Source organism: Mixophyes fleayi, chromosome 3, assembly GCF_038048845.1.
Source record: "Mixophyes fleayi isolate aMixFle1 chromosome 3, aMixFle1.hap1, whole genome shotgun sequence".
Taxonomy (NCBI): Eukaryota; Metazoa; Chordata; class Amphibia; order Anura; family Limnodynastidae; genus Mixophyes; species Mixophyes fleayi.
This window is the reverse complement of record NC_134404.1, coordinates 227179873-227201053: the sequence shown is the minus strand read 5'-3', so window position 1 is coordinate 227201053 and position 21181 is coordinate 227179873. Positions and strand designations below refer to the sequence as shown.

The window sequence follows — 21181 nt, the reverse complement described above, 5'->3', positions numbered from 1 at the left end:
ATATATATATATATATATATATATATCTGATGTGAGTGTGTTCTCTGTACAGCGCTGCGGAATTAGTGGCGCTACATAAATAAATGATGATGATGATGATGAGATATATATATATATATATATATATATATATATATATATATATATATATATATATGTTCCTGTGTAGCTACTGAAAGTAATAGGGAATCAGGTAAAGCCAAAAAGCAAAAAAATATGTATTGTGGAAAAATAACTGCTATGAGAAAAGCTTTTTACACGTTTCCATTTTGTGAGTGCATTTCTTGCATTTTTATTTAATAAATCACTGTGCAATACATATTACACTATATTCTCCTCTTATTATTCCTTCCTACAACCGCCTATGGAAGTGACTATCTAAGGGCAGACATCTTTGATCTAAGTACGATTTCTATGATGTACTATTGATGTGCTGGTGATCATTTTGAATCTGGTACGCATAGTTTGATTAGATTGTTTGGGAAATTGGATGTGAGGCTCTTTTCCCTTCTAAAGTGTTATTCTATGATACTGCACTTCTGGTCTCACTGAGTGGTGACTTTATGTGGAAGGACTGTTTTTTGCACCACTGGCGTGACATTCCCCTTCGCGAGGTGTACCAGGGGTTGTATTGAAGTACTACACTATTACTGTTTTTTTCTGCATTATTCTTATGTATTTGGCGAGATCCAGAGGAACATCCAGATAAAGGCGATCCACCATCTAATAAGGCCATTTGACAAGTCTTACCTGGTACGCATATATTCCAGTTTAGGTTCCATTATACCTAAAATATTACACTATGAGGCACCTTGCTTTTGCTTTATTCTAGAAACAATCTTTTCCGGACCAACCATCTGGTATCAACATGTATATGCTATTTACTGTTTGCACCTTTTGAACTTTTATATCCTTATCATTGTTGTTACTTGCACCATTTGTATCTCTTTTTACTGTATTGATATATATATATATATATATATATATATATATATATATATATATATGTTTTTCCTAGGACGATTGTAACCCATGCAGGAATACAACAAATGACAACTCTATTATTAATTAGCAAACAATTAAATAAACAATTGGATTGTTTTCAGTTTTTGGTTTTTGTTTACTGTGTTTGTTCTTCATGTTTTTATTTTATGATAATCCAAACCCACTGTTTTTCCTTTTCCACTGTCCATTCATTTCAAGGCTTCTACATGCAATTCCCATGCTGGAAACCCTTTTGAAATGAATTCGATAGCTAAGAGAATTTTAAAGTGATGATGGTAAATCATGTTTTTTAGAAGAAACTCACTGTATGGCAGCTTAGAGCTTGGACAATAAATTCATTGCTTTTTTGTGACAATTTATGGCGATTTTTCTTGATTTAAACCTGGCAAAAATAATCTATATTTAGTAGATTTCACCTTTAAGTAGCAATGTGCTGTATGTGTGTACATCTCAAAAAGCAATAGAGGAGACTGTATAATGAACACGTATGTTATATAACCTTAAAGTCTACATTTTGATTTATACAATGAATAGATTTCAGTTGCACTGTAGTCAAGTAAAATGGATACAAGAATTATTTATTTATGAAATATATAATAATAAGCATTATAGCTTAAATAAGTTATAATCAGGTGACCGTAGCTTTGGTAACAAACTACATTCATGCATATTAAGTAAGGCGATTTATAATAACGTTTGATTTGTAGACTTTCATCTGCGTTTTGAAGGTCAAGTTGATTTTTTTTATGAATTCCTACTTTTCTGCTTCCCATAGTAACCTAGATACACACTCCAGGTTCAACAGGTGTTGAAAATGCAAGTAGGGGTACACCAATCTTTCTTTAGTGCTAGAGTAACAGTTTAGATATTACGGCAAAGCAATCTCAGTAGTTGAATTTAGGGCTAACAGGCGATATTGTTTTTGATATAGTATTTGTTAATATGTTCCTGCAACAATATATTCCAGCAGATATCTAGACATTTGTGTAAGCTAAGGTAGCCATCTATGCATTAGGAAATCTATTAGTTATAGAGGATGAATTTAGCACCTATAAGGAAAGTCATCTATTGATAAATGTGTGTAATCATATTGTTTTCTGAAATGCAGTAGTTGTGATCCTTGATTTTTGCAAGCAAAGAAGCACACATAATCATCTATATTCTCTATATTGAATATATTACCTGTGTAGCATAATGACATTGCTTATGCCCCTGTTTTATTTTATTTTTTTACAGTTTGTAGTGACAATGTTCTGGGGCCTTTACATATATGACAGGGAACTTGTGTATCCAAAGCTACTGGATAATTTCATACCGCCTTGGCTAAACCATGGAATGGTAAGTTTTCTCTGAATTGTTAAATTCATAGCTGTATGTAAAAGGTATATAAAAAAATTATATATATATATATATATATTTATATATAGTATTAAGAGTGCTAATTGTTATAGGTATAGTAATGCCTCCGGATAAAATCTAATGCTCTTTCTTTATTATATGCAAATATTAAATATACAGTATATAGATAAATATTTCTAATAGATATATTGAAATCAACTCATGTCTATGTATATGTTTGTAATGTATGCAATATAATATCTATTTTCATTTATTTCAGTGGGCCATTTTACTTTATATTATAAAGTAATGTCAGAGATTTATGATTCTTCATGGTGAGACTAGAATTCAGTCTCAGAATGGGCATTATGTATTGCAAGCACTTTAGTAGCTGTAGATTTAGTCTCAGTACAGTAAACAGTAGTTAATTTCATAGCAGGATGTTGTAGTGCAAAGAAGAACACGGAACCATCCAATTCAGAATAATTTTTTACCAGTTTATTAATACCCGATGATCGGTTTATTAATACCTGATGCAGTAATGAGGATAAGGCAGCATTCTCCAAATGACTCCATATGTGGACATTAGTGGTTACTCACTGGGGGAGAGATAATTCTCTCAAACAAATATCAGCAATGGTGAATCTGTTGACAGTAGGACTGTCGACACTGGAAATGCCGGCAGTCAGACTGTCGAAATATTTATACTGTTGACATGTGTAAAATGTTGTAGTGATGTTGACAACCACAATGCATTGTAGCCATTGGACACGCCGGCAGTACAAACACAAAATAGTTAATTATTCCAATGGTCCGTCGTTGTTGCAAAAGAAAGTACCTAATAAAATTATTATGGTCCTCGATTTCCCCAAACAAAAAACCTAATAAAGTTATTCCGATAACCCGTGGTTTTCTCCCAAAAAATTAATACAATTATTGTGAAGGTCCATGGTTGACCCAAAAAAAGCTTTCCAGCTTGGAAAAAAAGATTTTTGGCATCGACAGTCTGACTGTTGACAGATTCACCATCGCCATATAGTACGCAACCCACTTCACCCATCCCCTACTGTTTACACTGAAAGAAAACGAGATAAAAAGAAAAGAAAATATACATCAATAAACTAACAACAAATAGATAACAATGAAAAAATTCCCCTGCATCCATATATACCTGACTATTTTTTGTAGGGTTTACTTGCTCCCCATAAAAAACTGTTGGCATTTCCCCCACAGTTATTCACCTAAAATTTCAGCAAGTTTGATTCTTTAGAGTATGAATTTTCAGAAAATATATTTGTTCATGGGGCATCTATTACTGTTTTCAATTGTAATTTTCCTTTTTTAGTCATGGTAGATTATTTTTGATTAAGTACTAAGACTTTTGGACACTGTGCAGGACATACAAATATATGGAATGTCCAGTTTTAACCATATAATTGAAAATATGCATACAAGAAAACAAGATATGAAATTCAGTTCAAGATCACAGGAAAAACATACTTTTGTGCTCATTGACGAACCATGAAAAATAGCATACATTGACTCCAATAAATCGGTGCACAGTTTATCATCAAAATGGTAGAATAGTTGTTTTGGTTTCTTGATCACTTAAATTCTGAGTAGAATCATAACGGACTATTTGTAACATAACAGATACAGAAACAATTTCTGATTAACTGGTGATAATAATCATACTTAGAAGAATTTTATTATCAGTAGTATTATTTTTATGTTTAGAAAATGCTAATATTTCTCCTACAATTAGTAAAGGGTGAATGGGAATTAAATAAAGTAAAAAAGCCATAACTAAATGAGAAAATAAGTGAAACAAGGCCTGTGCACGCTGGTACTAATTGTTGTTAAATATATAAAATCACCTCACACAAATGGGAAATCAAGGTATACTGGTTTGCAGTTGCTAAAAACTATTTAGAGAGGTACAACAAAGCCATCGATCAAAAGTCCCATTGTTTAGTACTGATATTCAGCAAATAAGTTCACAAATATCTTTGCATTTGTGGTAGAATGAACAGTATATATTTATTGACATATATACAAAGTATCCTAATTTGATACAGTGACATAACTAGAGACCATTTAACCATGATTCAAAGGTATGCAGTTGCCAGCTACACATTCATTTACTCGACATTCAGAAAGTGGACAACATTAGGTCGACTATTAAAACGTCGACAGTATAATTAGGTCGACAAGTGAAATATTGATAGTATTATTAGGTTGACAAGTGTAATATTTACAGCATTGTTAGGTTGACAATTGAAATGTAGACAGTATTATATGGTTGGGGTTTGGATTAGAGATAGGGTTAGGCTTAGGGGTAGAGTTAGGGATAAAGTCAGGGTTAGGAATATTATTGTCGACCTAATAATACTGTCTACAGTAGAGTTGTCGACCTAATAATACTGTCACCATTAGAATTGTCCACTTTTTAAAACTGACAATAATGTCATTATAGACTTTCCAACCTTGTCTATATTAATTCACAGGTAATCCCTACTTACAGTAGAAAACATTATTTATGAATAATAGGCAGACCTTGATGACTGAGTGTGACTTTAATGTCTTATACCCACCTACATTCTACTACTATTTCTAACACCAATCAAGGCCGGATTAACCATACGGCTAACTGGGCTACAGCCCAGGGGCCTATGGCATCCAGGGGGCCCTTGAAAGTGCTCAGCAGCAGTATTGATCGGTCGACCAGTGCTGCTGAGCACTTTCACTGCGGTCCTTCACTGGCGCGCTGTAGTCTCCTTACTGAGGAGATCTCGTGAGTCTCACTCTCACGAGATCTCCTCAGTAAAGAGCGTACAGCGCGCCGGAGAAGGAGGTAAGTGCCGGGGGGAGGCGCGGGCAGCTCGGATCATGGGGGGGGCCCTCACGGGGGAATGGAGTCCCCCTTAGCCCAGGGGCCTCCATTCCCTTAATCCGGCCCTGACACCAATGAAAATATATATCAATACTCTTCTACTAACATTTTAGAACTCACTAGAGGCTTTGTGATTCCCACTTTGGGAATGTGGACTTAACTATTCTGTGCCGAATTCCTGTATTATTATTTTTCTGCCTAGAATTCAAACCCCACCACAGCGCAAAATAAATTGACCATTTTTTTTCGTAGCTGTATTTATAAATTATGAATCCTGTGAAATGTGAATTTACAAAATACAGCTAGTAATGGTAATTTCACACAATTGCGAAGCAGATATGGAACTTCAGATTTTATGACTGGACCTGTACACCATTGTGAAATGGCCTGTTCCATCGCAAACTTTGATTTGCACAAAATTTCAACAGAACTTTGCTCATGTCTACCTACCAGTATGTCTTTGGACCAAATGTGTTAAACCACTGTATGACATGGGTCAGTACAAGTTAATGAAAGTTGAATATTGTTGACATTAGCAATATTTGCCATGGTATGTTTCCATTCTTTAGCTAACACAGCATATTTTACAAAGTTATGTAATATTTTTTGTACCTGTTTATTGTTTTTTAATTTCTTTCAGTTTGAGAGAAACAAAAGTTTTAGTGAAATAATTAATAAGGAGGTGAAAAGTAAGGTAAACAGCTTAAATTACAGGCTAATCAATTTGTTCTGCCTATTGAGAAGTAGGAAACTAAGAAAGTGATCATTGGGTCATAGAATATCATTTGGAAATGTATTGATTGCGATATATTCAACATTATTACATATTTATGTCCCATGTAAGTATTTTCAATTTTTTTCAAATCTTTTTATTTTTGCTACACTAAAAAACAAATTATGTTTTTATTTTGGCTGTGTTATTCATTTTACACGGTGAGAACAAAATAAAATGTTTACTTGGGTAATTTATCAGTCACTCCACCTTGATACTATAGATTATTTGTGAAGCATTTCATCTAATCTACAGTTACAGTTTCTATCAGTGCTTTCACTTATATACACAGCAAAACCAATAGTTGTTGCATTATACAGAAAGCATCAAGGGAAAGCGAAAGAGATTACTTACTTAGTATTTAATGTTCTAAGGCATAAATGCACTGAAGGGTATTTTTCCACCCTGAATGTATTTAACAGTGCCATATGGGTGTGGAAACATGGAACACTTTGTTATGGGCCTGCAGTTAAAACTCAATTGCTTTTATACAAGCATATGGTAAATATGACTTAATCAGACCACAAGAATGTGGAAGCTTCCCTAGGTATCTCATTTATTTATTTGACATGTAACCATGACAACAGAATTCCACCCCTTTGGGTGTTCAGACTTGTGATCTGCTCAGACCTGGCAAGCTGCATTTCTTTCAATTGAAGACATATGTGTAAAAGCAAAGAGTTTACCTATTACTGAAGGTATTTACAATAGGTTTAAGATGAAACGATGTCCCTTTTCAGCTTAATATATTTTTTCCAGCACTGCATTCTTAAGATGTACACTGTTTTCATTTTACAATAAAATGTTGTTCAAACAGTATGTTAGTAGGACAATGTTGATTGGACTAAATTCTACAGAATTAAAACACATTCTTATGCTGGTCCTAAATCTAAGACTTAATTATCACTCTAGCCCTAACATTAGCCCAGCTCTAAACTAAGCCAAATCTTTAGCTGAAGTTTTAACCATTGCCCCAGTTCTAGAACTATTATTAGTTCCACCACTAAATGTAGCACATACGGTACACCTATTTCTAGCCCTAAAGTTGCTTTTTTCTCGTATTAAACCAAATGAAAGAAAACAACAAGTGACAAATCTTTAGTTACTAGCTGAAATAAGGAGGTGCTGCTTATGTGATCTTTACTAATTGCTCACCAATGAGTTAAGGTGGTCCTGGAAATTCTCAGTATTTGCTGTATGGGATGAACACTAAACAGATTTATTGACATACAATAATATGATTTTATAATCATGTCTAACAGTCATTGCATGTTGGCAGAATTACAGAATAATGATTTTGAATCCAACTTTTGTGACCTGCATAGATTTCTCTGCAATAAAATACATACAAACATTTTCTACTATTTTTGTTTGTTTGCTCATATAATCATACCATCATAGTGTTTTAATAAATTTAATTGAATGAAAAGATTCAATTGATTTCCTTGGTCCAAAAATGGAACAAACATAGCATGATATTAAATTAAAAAACAGCATGCATTATGTTGCAGGCAATTTTTCTTGCAAAAAAAGCTGTTTTGCCACCATAATAATTGCTCTGTTACCGCCATCTCAGGATGACGATAACAGATGAAAATAATTTAGAAAGTGCTTTATTCTTTGAAATGTAGAATAATATGATAACTACCAATGTAGTTAACATATTCAACCATATATGTGTTTATTACATGACACATGTAATAAATACTTACATCCCTTCATTGACTAAGAAATGTACTGAAATTGACATTTTGCCTGTTTGTTATTCATTATATTTTTTAAGGACCTTTCTTCGGAAATGATTTGTACATTTGTCGTTTACAAGGAATTTTTATGCAATGATAATCTATAGAATATATCACTTCAGGCGCTCAATGGCAGATTTCAATAGGGATGGAGAGTGCAACTGTACATGGCCCAAAGCAGCAGGCTTCCCTAGGGTACCGCTGTACCTGTAATGGTGTGGTGATAGCAAATACCTGTAGGGTGTTATTGCTATTTATCACTGTGGCATAACTGTACTAAGTATGCAGAGCTGTCACTTTTTATATGTATCAAGGGTGTGATGTGATCAGGGCCGTCTTTCCTACTAAGCACGATGGGCAGGTGCCCGGGGGCCCAGCGGACAAGGGGGCCCGAGGATGACTCCTATAAAAAAAAAAGAAAAAAAGTTACCTTTTGCAGTCACCTGATCGCTCAGGTCAGGTGGTGATCCGGCTCACTCCCCAGTCCCCTTTTCCGTGATGCGCTCACAGTGAATGTCGGGCATGATGACGTCATCACACCCAACATTCACTGCGAGCACAGCACAGAGGAGCGCAGAACAGTGACGAAGAACAGAAGAGGATTTGACTCGAAGAACAGGGCGATTGAATGGTAAGTTAAAGGTGATTTTTTTTAAAAAGAAGTGATATATATGTGCGTGGCTCAGATTCAGAGAAATCCGATAGATCAGAGATTTGGGGTTCTGAGTACATATAAAACACGACTCGATTCTTCACGCCAAAATCGGACCTGAAAACGAGGCAAAACGTAATTTCCAGGAATATATGAAACCAAAACGCTTGTTATACAGGAAATGTATCATTGTACTTCCGGTTAATGTGTTCCAAGTTGGAACACACACTGCCGGAGTATGCATTTGATAATAAAGTTGCGCTATTTCATCTCCTTGGTACATATCTTAGGTACTCATGGGGAATATACACCCGCTAGGCAGGTGTACAGTGACTCACCTAGGAATCGCTGAGTTTTGTTGTTATAGTGAAAACTCGTTTATATACTTCCGTTTTTGGCACTTGTTTAGCGTGCCTCATAGAGAATACAACGGAGTTATTGCCTCATATATTTTGCAGTGATATGCAGACTATCACCTTTTGATGAATCATGAGTTTCATCTGAAAACAGTCTGTGACTGCATAAGAAGTCAGGTAACTACATGTGTTTTTCTGTTTCTTATAAATTAGAGAGAAAAAAATTCTCAGTACAAAATCAACAAAATGGATACAAAGCTACATAGAAAGCATGAAAGGCAGATGAAAAAATATATCATCTGACATGATACCTTAGAATATGTAGCTAGAGAATAACCATATCAGAACAATTGCAAAACATGTGTTTTTCTTTTCAATATCTATCGTTTCTGTTGTTTTATGTGGTTGTCTTGACAAAGATCCAAATGTAGGACCAAAACGTTGACTTTAGTAACTACCATGTATTTTTTTCGCTACACTGTCACTAATTTTAGCCAGCCAGCTTTTGCCAAAAGTCGTGAAAATTTGGACAGTTGAGAAGAGATTATTAAAAAATAGAGTGTAAATGAATGTTAATGCTATAAATAGTAATGTAGGAGCAAAAACAGCTTAAAATCACATTAGTTCATACTTGCCAACTCTCCCGGAAAGTCCGGGAGACTCACAAAATTCGGGTCAGTTTCCCGGGCTCCCCCGAGAGTTAGCATTTCTCTCGCATCCCGAAACTCCCTTGTTAAAATGACGTGATTCTCTGTGAATCGCACCATTTTAGCCAAAATGCCGCGTTTGGTCGCGCCCCGCCCTCCAGTCACGCCCCTCTCCCGGAAACAAGTTTCCGAGAGTAGGTAAGTATGCATTAGTTTTGTCTATGTTTCACAATTTTCAATTGAATCCAAATCCAAAACCAAACTCTTTCAGGATTTTTGGTCAAAACCTGCAACAAAACCAAAACACGAAGATGTTTTAGGACCAAAACTGCATCCAAAACCAAAGCGCGTGGGTCATTGCACATCTCTAGTTTTAATGTTGATATCATACTTACCACCATCACCATTTATTTATATAGCAACACCAATTCTGCAGCAGTCAATTAACAAATGTTTTTGGAATGTGGGAGGAATCTCTCTGATAAGGCCCTGGTCGGGTGCCCCAGCAATTTGAGACAGAAGTGTTAACCACTGAGCCACCGTACTGCCCCCCTACATATGAATTAATGCCTTAGGACTTTCGTCCATTTGCAAATTAACATAAGCATAGATCCATTATTGATGACCTACATGATGTTTTTCCGGGGTGGCCCACAAGTGGCCCTCTGTTCTGCAAGGAGCCTGCACATTATATTTGACAAAAGCATCAGAAGACATTATGCGATCAGAACATGAAGTGTTAAATAAAACAAAAGCGTAAAATAATGCTTTATACAAAGGATCAGTAAAACATTCAATACAATAATAAGTAAAAATCTTGAAAATCATTAAAATACAATGTACAGTATTTCACAAGTGTATAAAATGTTTGTTACAATATGTCTTAAAATTATACTTGCCAACTTTTCAAAACTCTCCTCTGGGAGATCCCAAAATGCCAAAAATCACGGCATTTTATAGCAGGTTGGGGGGCTTAATGAAGCAAAATTGCATCATTAAGCCCTGCCTCCAAGTGCAGGAGGATGCCTACTCTTCCGGGAGTCCAGGAAGGCTCCCCGAAATTCGGCAGCCTCCCAGAAACTCCGGGAGAGTAGACAATTATGCTTAAAATGTATTTCTATTTTATTTCCTTATGCAGAATAGTGATGTAAAAAACCAGAAGATTTTAATCACATGGAAATGAGAAGCAGGCATTACTGACTTAATGACACTGGTGAAAATGTTTACCAATATTTGAAATTTGAAGAGGAGATCAATTCTCAGTGCTAATTAAATATTTTAGTATCCTGCCCAGTGGTTGAAGTGGGGGTGTGTACAGTGATATGCCATACCGTCACTCATTATAAAACCATTAAATTCCATTCACTTACATTTTCCATATCGGCACTTTTAAATTTTCATTTCGACCACTAACCCTGCCCATAAAATATATGGCTGGAATTATATTCTGTGAAAGTATTTAAGTCCATAAATATTGGGACATCTACACAATTTTCATATTTTGGGCTCTATACACCACCACAATGGATTTGAAATGAAACAAACAAGATGTGCTTTAACTGCAGACTTTCAGCTTTAATGTGAGGGAATTTACATCCAAATCAGGTGAAAAGTGTAGGAATTACCACGGTTTCTATATGTACCTCCCACTTTTTAAGGGACCAAAAGTAATGGGACAAACTAAACAATCCTACATCAAACTCTTACTTTTTAATACTTTGTTGCAATCCTTTGCAGTCAATTACAGCCTGAAGTCTGGAAGGCATAGACATCACCAGATGCTGGGTTTCATCCCTGGTGATGCTCTGCCAGGCCTCTACTGCAAATGTCTTCAGTTCCTGTTTGTTCTTGAGGCATTTTCCCTTCAGTTTTGTCTTCATCAAGTGAAATGCATGCTCAATCGGATTCAGGTCAGGTGATTGACTTGGCTATTGCATAATATTCCACTTGTTAGCCTTAAAAAATTCTTTGGTTGCTTTTGCAGTATGCTTCGGGTCATTGTCCATCTACACTGTGAAGCGCCGTCCAATGAGTTCTGAAGCATTTGACTGAATATGAGCAGATAATATTGACCAAAACACTTCAGAATTCATCCTGCTGCTTTTGTCAGCAGTCACATCATCAATAAATACAAGGGAACCAGTTCCATAAGCAGCCATACATGCCCACGCCATGACACTTCCACCACCATGCTTCACTGATGAGGTGGTATATTTTGGATCATGAGCAGTTCCTTTTCTTCTCCATACTCTTCTCTTCCCGTCACTCTGGTACAAGTTGATCTTTGTCTCATCTGTCCATAGGATGTTGTTCCAGAACTACATTGGCTTTTTTAGATGTTGTTTGGCAAACTTGAATCTGGTCTTCCTGTTTTTGTGGCTCACAAATGGTTTACATATTGTGGTGAACCCTCTATATTCACTCTTGTGAAGTCTTTTCTTGATTGTTGGCTTTGACACATATATACCTACCTCCTAGAGGGTGTTCTTGATTTGGCCAACTATAGTGAAGGGGGTTTTCTTCACCAGGGAAAAAATTCTTCTGTCATCCACCACAGTTGTTTTCCGTGGTCTTCCGGGTCTTTTGGTGTTGCTGAGCTCTCCGGTGCGTTCTTTATTTTTAAGAATGTTCCAAACAGTTGATTTGGCCACACCTAATGTTTTTGCTATCTCTCTGATGGGTTTGTTTTGATTTTGCAGCCTAATGATGGCTTGCTTCACTGATAGTGACAGCTCTTTGGATCTCATATTGAGAGTCGACAGCAACAGATTCCAAATGCAAATGTCACACTTAGAAGCAACTCCAGACCTTTTATCTGCTTATTGATTATGAAATAACGAGGGAAGAGCCCACACATGTCCATGAAATAGCTTTTGAGTCGATTGTCCCATTACTTTTGGTCCCTTAAAAAGTGGGCGGCACATATAAAAACCGTTGTAACTCCTACACCGTTCACCTGATTTGGATTTAAATTACCTCAAATTAAAGCTGAAAGTCTGCAGTTAAAGCACATCTTGTTAGTTTCATTCCAAATCCATTGTGGTGGTGTATAGAGCACAAAATATGAGAATTTTGTCGATGTCCCAATATTTATGGTCTTGACTGTATATTAGCAAATATATTTTGCAATTATTACCATTTAAGCCATGAATGTGCACTCGTACATGAGTAATGTTTACATGTGATAATCCCCTGTATTAGATCTGTAAACTGTATGGGTGTTCTTTTATATAACAAATAATGTACAGCGGTTAAACATTATAGGATACCTGAGAGTTATCTGACCGATATGTAGTGTCATCATGCCATGTTTGCATAACTCCCCTGTGACTGCTAATATGTTTGTCATTTGTGATAGGAGGTGCATCATCCCGTATGTTAATAAACTACTATTTGGGCCTAAGTCATTAAGGAATGTAAGGCAAAAAAGGAGTAAATATTCTCAGGGACAAACCATGTTACAATGCAAGGGGTGCAAATTACTTTAGTATTTTGCACATAAGTTAAATACTGGCTATTTTTTCATGTAGCGCACAAATACTTGACAACTTTATTTTTATACTGAAGTTTAAAGTTAATCTAGGACATGTCCTATCCCAACTATAAATCTGTCCCCACATTTTAAATTTACCTCCCCCTTCAATGCAACATGGTTTTGCCCAGGTGCAAAGTTACTCTATTTTTATGCTTTGCTCTCCTTACTCAGGCCCTTTATCTTTAGACCATCAGACATTTCTTAGTTGAGAGTGTTAAAATTAATTTACACAACAGTAAAATCATGTTTGAACGTGTTTCCAATTCAACTGTGCATACGATCACAATGTACCCAGTAATATTACTTTTATTGGGGAACAGGATGAATTACAGCTATTAAATTGGCTCACTCACTGTTTTGAAATCTGTTGAACTTCCAGCATTTCCTTCATGCTGGATTCATGCAGGTTTTGCCAGTTTACAAACCATAGCAAAGACTAGGAGTTGCTAAGGAAAAATAACAGGTCTATCAGAGCAGGGAATCTCTGTGAACAAGAAGAAAACCTCACAGATACATACACAATTATAAAAAAAAAGATCTCAGTGTTTAAAATGTATTATTTCTATAGTCTATATGTCTTAAGTCAATATGTGTGACAATTGTTTAAGTGGCATTTTATTACCACTCCTACATTCTTTATTTACCATAGTTTTGCACCATAAGACTCTGGTATATGAGACAAACCAGAAGCTTTATGAGACAATTTTTTTTTTTAAAAAAAAGTCCTACTCCTGCTCATGTGTTCGGTGAGAATGCTGCTCTACCTGCACTGATGCCTCTAGGTGGTCCAAGCCTCATGCTGCTCCCTACTCCCTTTCATCTTACATAAAACTATTTATACACTTTCTTACATGAACTGGCATCACATTGGATGCCACTGTCAGCACCTCCATAATAGATATATGGGGCCGGATTCATGTTCAGACTTAAGTCCATTTGAATGACATATCTTGTGTGAAATAGCGCTGCGCATGCTCTAAAACAGACCTTATACCAATTATCCCAATTGCTGGCAATTCATGTTTGAACACAAACAACACTTACGACTGCCTACAACTTAAAGGGCAGCACAGGGGAGGGAAGTGGTGGATGAACGGTGGAATTACGCTCATATTCTGTTCTTTTTTTTTAACCGCAATTTGTGTGCAAGTTGCATTCGGACCTATCAGGACAATTATATGGGGTAAGGCTGTACACACATGGCAATAGATTGTTAGATGCTGCCAGGTTCAGTATAAGCATAGGATAGTTTAAAGTAACAAGAAGATGCTATTAAGCTTCAACATTACATTATAAATGAACTGAAATAGACCTGTCAACATTTAGAGTGGAATATGTCATTACATCATTACTTTATAACGGAGGATTTACTAATGGTGTATTAGTAAACCAGACTGTTATAAACAAGTCAGAAGGAGAGCTTGATGATATTCAATATAAAATAGTCCTGTGGCCAGAGGGAGTCTTTTCAGGTTCCCATGGTACAAATGTATAATTGTTAGATGAGAACAGGCCTTGGGACCAAGTAATTGCTGAGAGTTCATAGGGAGTGAGGCGGTTCAAGACCCAGGAGAAGAGTGCCAGACTCGAGACCCAGGAGAAATGTGCCATTGGATGTACCGCTCTGAGTTGCATAGGAGTATGTCTTAAGGTTTGGTTCACCTAATCCTCCGGCCAACACTGAGTGCTGAAAGATATGTGTTTTTACTCTTGGCTTCTTTTCCATCCAGATTAAAGATGAAAATAGTTACTGAAGGATGGTATGGTACAGGAGAGGATATTTATGAGTAGAGCATGTAAGAGATAGAGGAGTCTGGGGAGTACATTAATTTTGACCAAGTTCATCCGGCCTATAAAGAGATGAATAATTATTTTCAAGCAACAATGGAAAATGGAATATATGAGGCGGGAACAATTGGGTTTCAAGTTTTCAAAGGGATTCAATCCTTTTGCCATCTGAAATTAATACTTTTGAAGTTAATTTCCAACAGTTTTTTAGTGGTGAGGGCCAGGAAGAAGTCTAGGTTTTCTGTCTCTGTGTTGTAATACTGGTTAGGAATTCACCCACAATGCCAATCAACTACAGGGGGTAAATGTATCAAGCTGTGACTTTTTTCAGCAATTTCAAACTGCTGAAAAATCGCTTGAGATCACCAGTGATTTTATGGGTCGCCATATACCTTCAATTTTGATATTTCAAAATCCAATCTCTGGTGATGTGTGTCGATTTTAAAACACCTATTATGTTGGTAGTATAGTCAGTCTCGCAGGAGATTCAACAGAAACCCGACCGAAATTCAACATAAACAGAAACTACCTGAGATTCAACAGAAAAAAAAGGCTTGCTGTTAGAGCTATCTGGCCATTCTTAACATAGCAGGAGGCACAATACAAGTTTTAATTGTGAGGGTAATCATGATTTCTTGTTTAGAAGGGCAAAAATGATTAGTAATTATCTTACAAGGGCCAAAGTATTTTATGAATTAAGTAGTGGAAAAAATGTAATTAATGATTATATGTAAGGGATTTTTTTATTATTATATTCTAGTGGCATACTATTTCATTACCAGTGGAGCAATAATTTTTTTTTTTTTATGGTGTGGCAACACTTAATATTTCCAAGAGGGGACACCATTTAAAGTACATACTACAAGTGGCAGCATGAACTTGGGCACAAATGCATGCTGCCATTTGTAGTGCCACAAGTATGCACTTTAAATGGGGTGCGTAGTCCTTCTTTTATACAGTTTTTGCACACAAGTCTAGATGAGGTTAAACCAGCTCCCTTAACCATCCCAAGCTGACTGCTTTTCTGTGCACAAGGATCAGCTGGGTCACTTTAGATCTAAGCAGAGCCGTAACGAGGCAGGTGCGGGCAGTGCCGTTGCCAAGGGGGCGCAGCAGCCGCCTGCTACCTGCCTCTGTACCTTCACCCCTTCAGTTCCGCAGTGGGATGCATGTGCGTTCCACTGACAGGAAGTTCGGCATTTGGAACGCAAGTTCGCGTTCCAAATGCCGAACTTCCTGTCAGTGGAACGCATGTGCGTTCCACTGCAGAACTAAAGGGGTGAAGTCTCTCTCTCTCCTGCAGAATTGAAGGGGTGATGTCTCTCTCTCTCATGTGGAACTGAAGGGGTGAAGTCTCTCTCTCTCCTGCGGAACTGAAGGGGTGAAGTCAGTGTCTCTCTCTCTCATTTTCTTTCACTTGTGTGTAGAAAAATAACTTTTTATATGAACATATGAATTATCGTGATGGAAGCCAATAGCTACAGTCCATTAAGGCTCACATTGCAGCTTGGTAGCTGTTAGAGTTATATTAAGATACGGTTGACAAGGAATATTTTAATACCTTCTTATTCCCTATCCCGCTTGTGACTCGGCTATTTCTGCGATTTATTACAGATGCTTATAAAAGATATTGTACTCATTAATTACATACCAACAGTTATAGACAACACATAACTTGGCAGCCCAAAACATGCCATGTTACTAATTGGTCTGGATTTTATCACTCCATATAGAAAATAATGTTGACTCCCACAGCATTAAGGGTGTTATTTTAATAATGTTGTACAAACTAATGTCTAGGTAAAGACAAACAAAAATAATCCTACAATACACTACCTATAGAATCCTGCAGTACACTATCACATATGTGAACTTTACCCAAATGAGCAGAACAGGCCAGGCCTCATAGCGAAATTATGGACTGTGATCTCAGTTCAGTCTCCCACTCACAACCTTCCCCCCACCGAATTATTTCAGTAAAGTGCTAGCCACACCCCCACATTAGGTTGGCCACACCCACTCGGCAAATTTCACTCCCACTTAGATGGGGGGCTCCGGTGCCCTGTCTCACCCAGGGCTCTAAAATGTCTAGTTACGGCATCTAAGAATCGGTTGTGGAGTCTTGTCTCCAGATCTCCCATTCACATTTACTTTCAGGGCTCTGTCTCCAGTGCCTAGCACTACCTTCCAGCTGAATTTGCGTTCAAGAGGCTTGGAGCCAGATCCCAAAAGTGTAGCTAGCCAGGGTCAGCAGCTGTAACTCTGAGCTCTGTGGGGGTGCTTTGCCTGAAGGGACTTCCAGCAGCTTTCAGATTATCAGAACCCATCGGAGCTACTGGGAGGGTCTCTGCTACCATTGCCTGTCCCCCCATCCACATGGGCAACAGAAGATGCAGCCTTGTACTGCGGACCCACCCAGGATCACTGCAGCATCTGTTTCACTGGATAACCAGTAAAGGGGGATCTCAAGCATTGCTGCACTTTGGTCCATAGAATGAGGACTGGAGGAGCGACTGTACAAGTTCACTGAACCCCATAAGACCACCAGGTGTGTTAATCATTTTTACTTAAGCAAAGTTCCTTCTATATATGTACCTAGTGTTGCCCGTGAGTCATGTGGGATCATTAGAGTCACTTCAGGGACTTGATAGGAGTGTAGTGGTGGAACCAAAGCATCTAATTATATGCATTCCAAGGGCCTGTGAAGATTCAAAAGAGACTATCAGCTGTAGTAAGATATGGTTTTGAGTGTCAGTGAGTTTCAAAAATAGAAGCACTGGATCCCAGTGAGAGGCAAAGAGAAGTCGATGGTATGGCTGTGAGTTTCTGTGAGAGATGGAGGCATGGCAAAGTAATGTGCTATTGCTCTGACTTGTCATACTGAGTGTAGGAGCGTGAATGTAATGAGAGAGGTAGGATACAGAAAGTAAAGAGGAAGCATACCCTATAACAGTGGTTCCCAAACTTTTGCAGTTCGCGGCACCCTTAGAGTCTCCAATTTTTTTCAAGGCACCCCTCCAAAATAATTATTAAGCAGTCCTGTTTTAGAAGTAGTTAGGTCAAAAAATTGTAAAAAGTATTTAGGTCATGACAGAAATACTTATTTAGTTGTATGCAAAAATGCCCCCTCTGCATCCAGACACTCTGCCCTCAGGCACTCTGCCCCCTCTGCATCCAGACACACTGCCCCCTCTGCATCCAGACACTGCCCTCTCTCACACTGCCCCCTCTGCCTTCTCTCACGCTGTGCCCCTCCTCTGCCCTCTGTCCACCTCCTCTGCACTATGTCACACTGTCCCCTTCTCTGCCCTCTCTCACGCTGTCCCCTTCGCTAGAAAACCCTGATGCATAGGCTGTAGAATGAGAAGCAGAGTGAAATCAACCAGAGATTTTCAGCTCTGGGGATACACTGTGTAATGTATGGCCACTGTTATTTATGCAACCAAGAACTGTGCAGGAGAGAAAATATATAATAAAAGTAATTCTTTATTTCTTCAGAGAGATGGTCTGGTGTACATTAACTTTGTCAATTTTAAGTATACTGCACTACCATGAGTGTTTCATCTCCAAACTGACTTTTTAGATACCAAACCTGTATGTGCAGGTTCTCCTGTACAAGTAATCAATTATCCACTGTATCCTTTGAAGAAGTAAGATGAGAGTCACCATATACATTAGACTTTAGCTAGCTTGTTACATGGATTTTACCTTACCACCTTGCTGTGCTGAATGCCCTCCCAATAGATTTGTCTACTCACGCCATCAATAGATTAGTCCCCAGCCTGGTACAGTGGGCTTTAACCTGGCTTCCTGCTGTGTTGAATAGGCTAGTCCGAATCAGCCCATCAATAGATTAGCCCTAGCATGCTGAAGGGTCTAAAACAGTATCCCTGTTGTGGTGGGGAGCCATGGGAATAACCATTTACACTTTTGGCCTTGTGCTGGGGCACTATTCCTGCAGCAGTCCAGGTGAGGGAGAGAACAAATTGACAACATTGGTGCCTTTAGGGGATCAGTTACTCATAGTAGTTTAGAGTTCACTGAGACACCTGAATAGTACATGTTTCTTAAAAATAAAACAAACCACCATCCCTCCTTTAGTGAAATATTTGATTAATATAAACCACCTACTTGTTTCGTGTCTAACAGGTGCTGGCTCGGTTGGGGGGCAGGTGAGCATCTCCTCCCCGGGCTGGTCCCTTAGTGGGCTACCTTGGGCTGGATAACTGGGCTACCTGCATTTTTTGTCCTTTAACATGTTCCTCATAGGTTGTGTAGCTGTGTCTTGCCCTCTGGGCTAAAATTTTCCAGCCAGCCTCTGGTATCTAGGCTATCATTTCTCTAGATCTTTATCTTTACCTAACGTACCCTACAGGAAAAAAATATGTCCTTTGTACTAAATATTGATCTTCCACTGACCAATAGCTATGTAATAAGTAGGAATGAGTTTCTCTTTTTAGATTGTTCTCTGAGCTCTCACTGGGGGCATTTACTTTTCTGGCACCTAGTTGCGAAGGGGGCCATCTTGGACATTACCCACACTTCATTGAGTTAGAGGGACTGAGATAAGACCATACTCTCAAGCGCCTCACACCATGTCCTCTTGTTCACCGCCAGGAGTTATAGGTGGTTCACTCTGCTGACACTAAAGCTCTGCCGGGATTAATTAAATCTTAATACCGACTCTTAAAACTAAACTTCTTAATAAGTACATATATTCCAGTGTTTATTAGAGAGGCGTTTCACAAATTACTTTAATCAAGTACTGCAGTTACACAACATATTTTTTTTGCAGCTGAGGTTTTAGGTGTTTTTATTTTTATGTATATACAGTTGTGTGGAAAAAAGTACACCACCTTTGAAATCTATATTTCTAATCTAATCTCATGTGACAAATAACACATAATGGGCCTGATTCATTAAGGAAAGTACAGCAAAAAAAAAACTATGTTACGATGCGAGGGGTGCAAATTAGTAATTGTTTTGCACATAAGGAAAATAATTGCTGTTTTATCATCTAGCACACACATACTTGATAGCTTTATTTTTACTCTGACATTTGATGTTGATCTAGGACAGTGATGGCTAACCTGTGACACTCCAGGTGTTGTGAAACTACAAGCCCCAGCATGCTTTGCCAGTAGATAACTAGCTGATAGCTGGCAGAGCATGCTGGGACTTGTAGTTTCGCAACATCTGGAGTGTCACAGGTTAGCCCAGTGGTTCCCAAACTTTTGCCGTTCGCGGCACCCTTAGAGTCTCCATAATTTTTTCAAGGCACCCCTCTAAAATAATTACCGAGCAGTCCCGTTTTATAAGTAGTTGGGTCAAAAAAACGTAATAAGTATTTGTCAGGACAGAAATACTTATTTAGTTGTATGCCAAAATAATACACATAAATCAAAGGGAAAAGAATATTTTTATATATTTTTTTCAATTATATTTCTGTCAAAGAATAATTTACAGCTAACACACTGTGCCCCCTTCATCCGCACACTGTGCCCCCTTCATCCGCACACTGTGCCCCCTTCATCCGCACACTGTGCCCCCTTCATCCGCACACTGTGTCCCCTTCATCCGCACCTCTCACTCTGTGCCCTCCTTCATCTCCCCCTCTCAATCTGTGCCCTCCATCTCCATCCATCTCACTCTGTGCCCTCCAGCTCACTCCATCTGTGCCCTCCATCTCGCTGCATCTGTGCCCTCCATCTCGCTCCATCTGTGCCCTCCATCTCACTCCAGCTGCGCCCTCCATCTCACTTCATCTCACTTCATCTGTGCCCTCCATCTGTGCCCCCCATCGCACTCCATCTGTGCCCTCCATCTCACTCCTTCTTTGCCCTCCATCTCGCTCCATCTGTGCCCTCCATCTCGCTCCATCTGTGTCCTCCATCTCACTCCATCTGTGCCCTCCAGCTCACTCCATCTCACTTAATCTGTGCCCTCCATCTGTGCCCTCCATCTCACTCCATCTGTGCCCTCCATCTCACTCCATCTGTGCCCTCCAGCTCACTCCATCTGTGCCCTCCAGCTCACTCCATCTCACTTCATCTGTGCCCTCCATCTCACTCCATCTGTGCCCTCCATCTCGCTCCATCTGTGCCCTCCATCTCGCTCCATCTGTGCCCTCCATCTCGCTCCATCTGTGCCCTCCATCTCGCTCCATCTGTGCCCTCCATCTCACTCCATCTGTGCCCTCCAGCTCACTCCATCTGTGCCCTCCAGCTCACTCCATCTCACTTCATCTGTGCCCTCCATCTGTGCCCTCCATCTCGCTCCATCTGTGCCCTCCATCTCGCTCAATCTGCGCCCTCCATCTCGCTCCATCTGCGCCCTCCATCTCGCTCCATCTGCGCCCTCCATCTCACTCCATCTGCGCCCCTCACTCTGCCCCCTTGGCCAGGAAGAGGGAACAAAAATACTTATCAATTCGGAGGCGCCCGGGACCCA

General features: G+C 38.6%; 1 protein-coding gene across 3 annotated transcripts in view; it reads left to right on the top strand.

The window, feature by feature from the left end:
- AIG1 (androgen induced 1) overlaps positions 1-21181 on the top strand; it is a 285135-nt gene that overhangs the window by 160599 nt on the left and 103355 nt on the right. For 2 of the 3 annotated variants that reach the window (XM_075203234.1, XM_075203233.1), the window contains exon 3: positions 2242-2343. In XM_075203234.1, coding sequence (XP_075059335.1) covers positions 2242-2343 — 102 coding nt within the window. Of the gene's footprint in view, positions 1-2241; positions 2344-5876; positions 6015-21181 lie in introns of those variants that run through there. The other variant, XM_075203235.1, reaches the window with a different exon arrangement.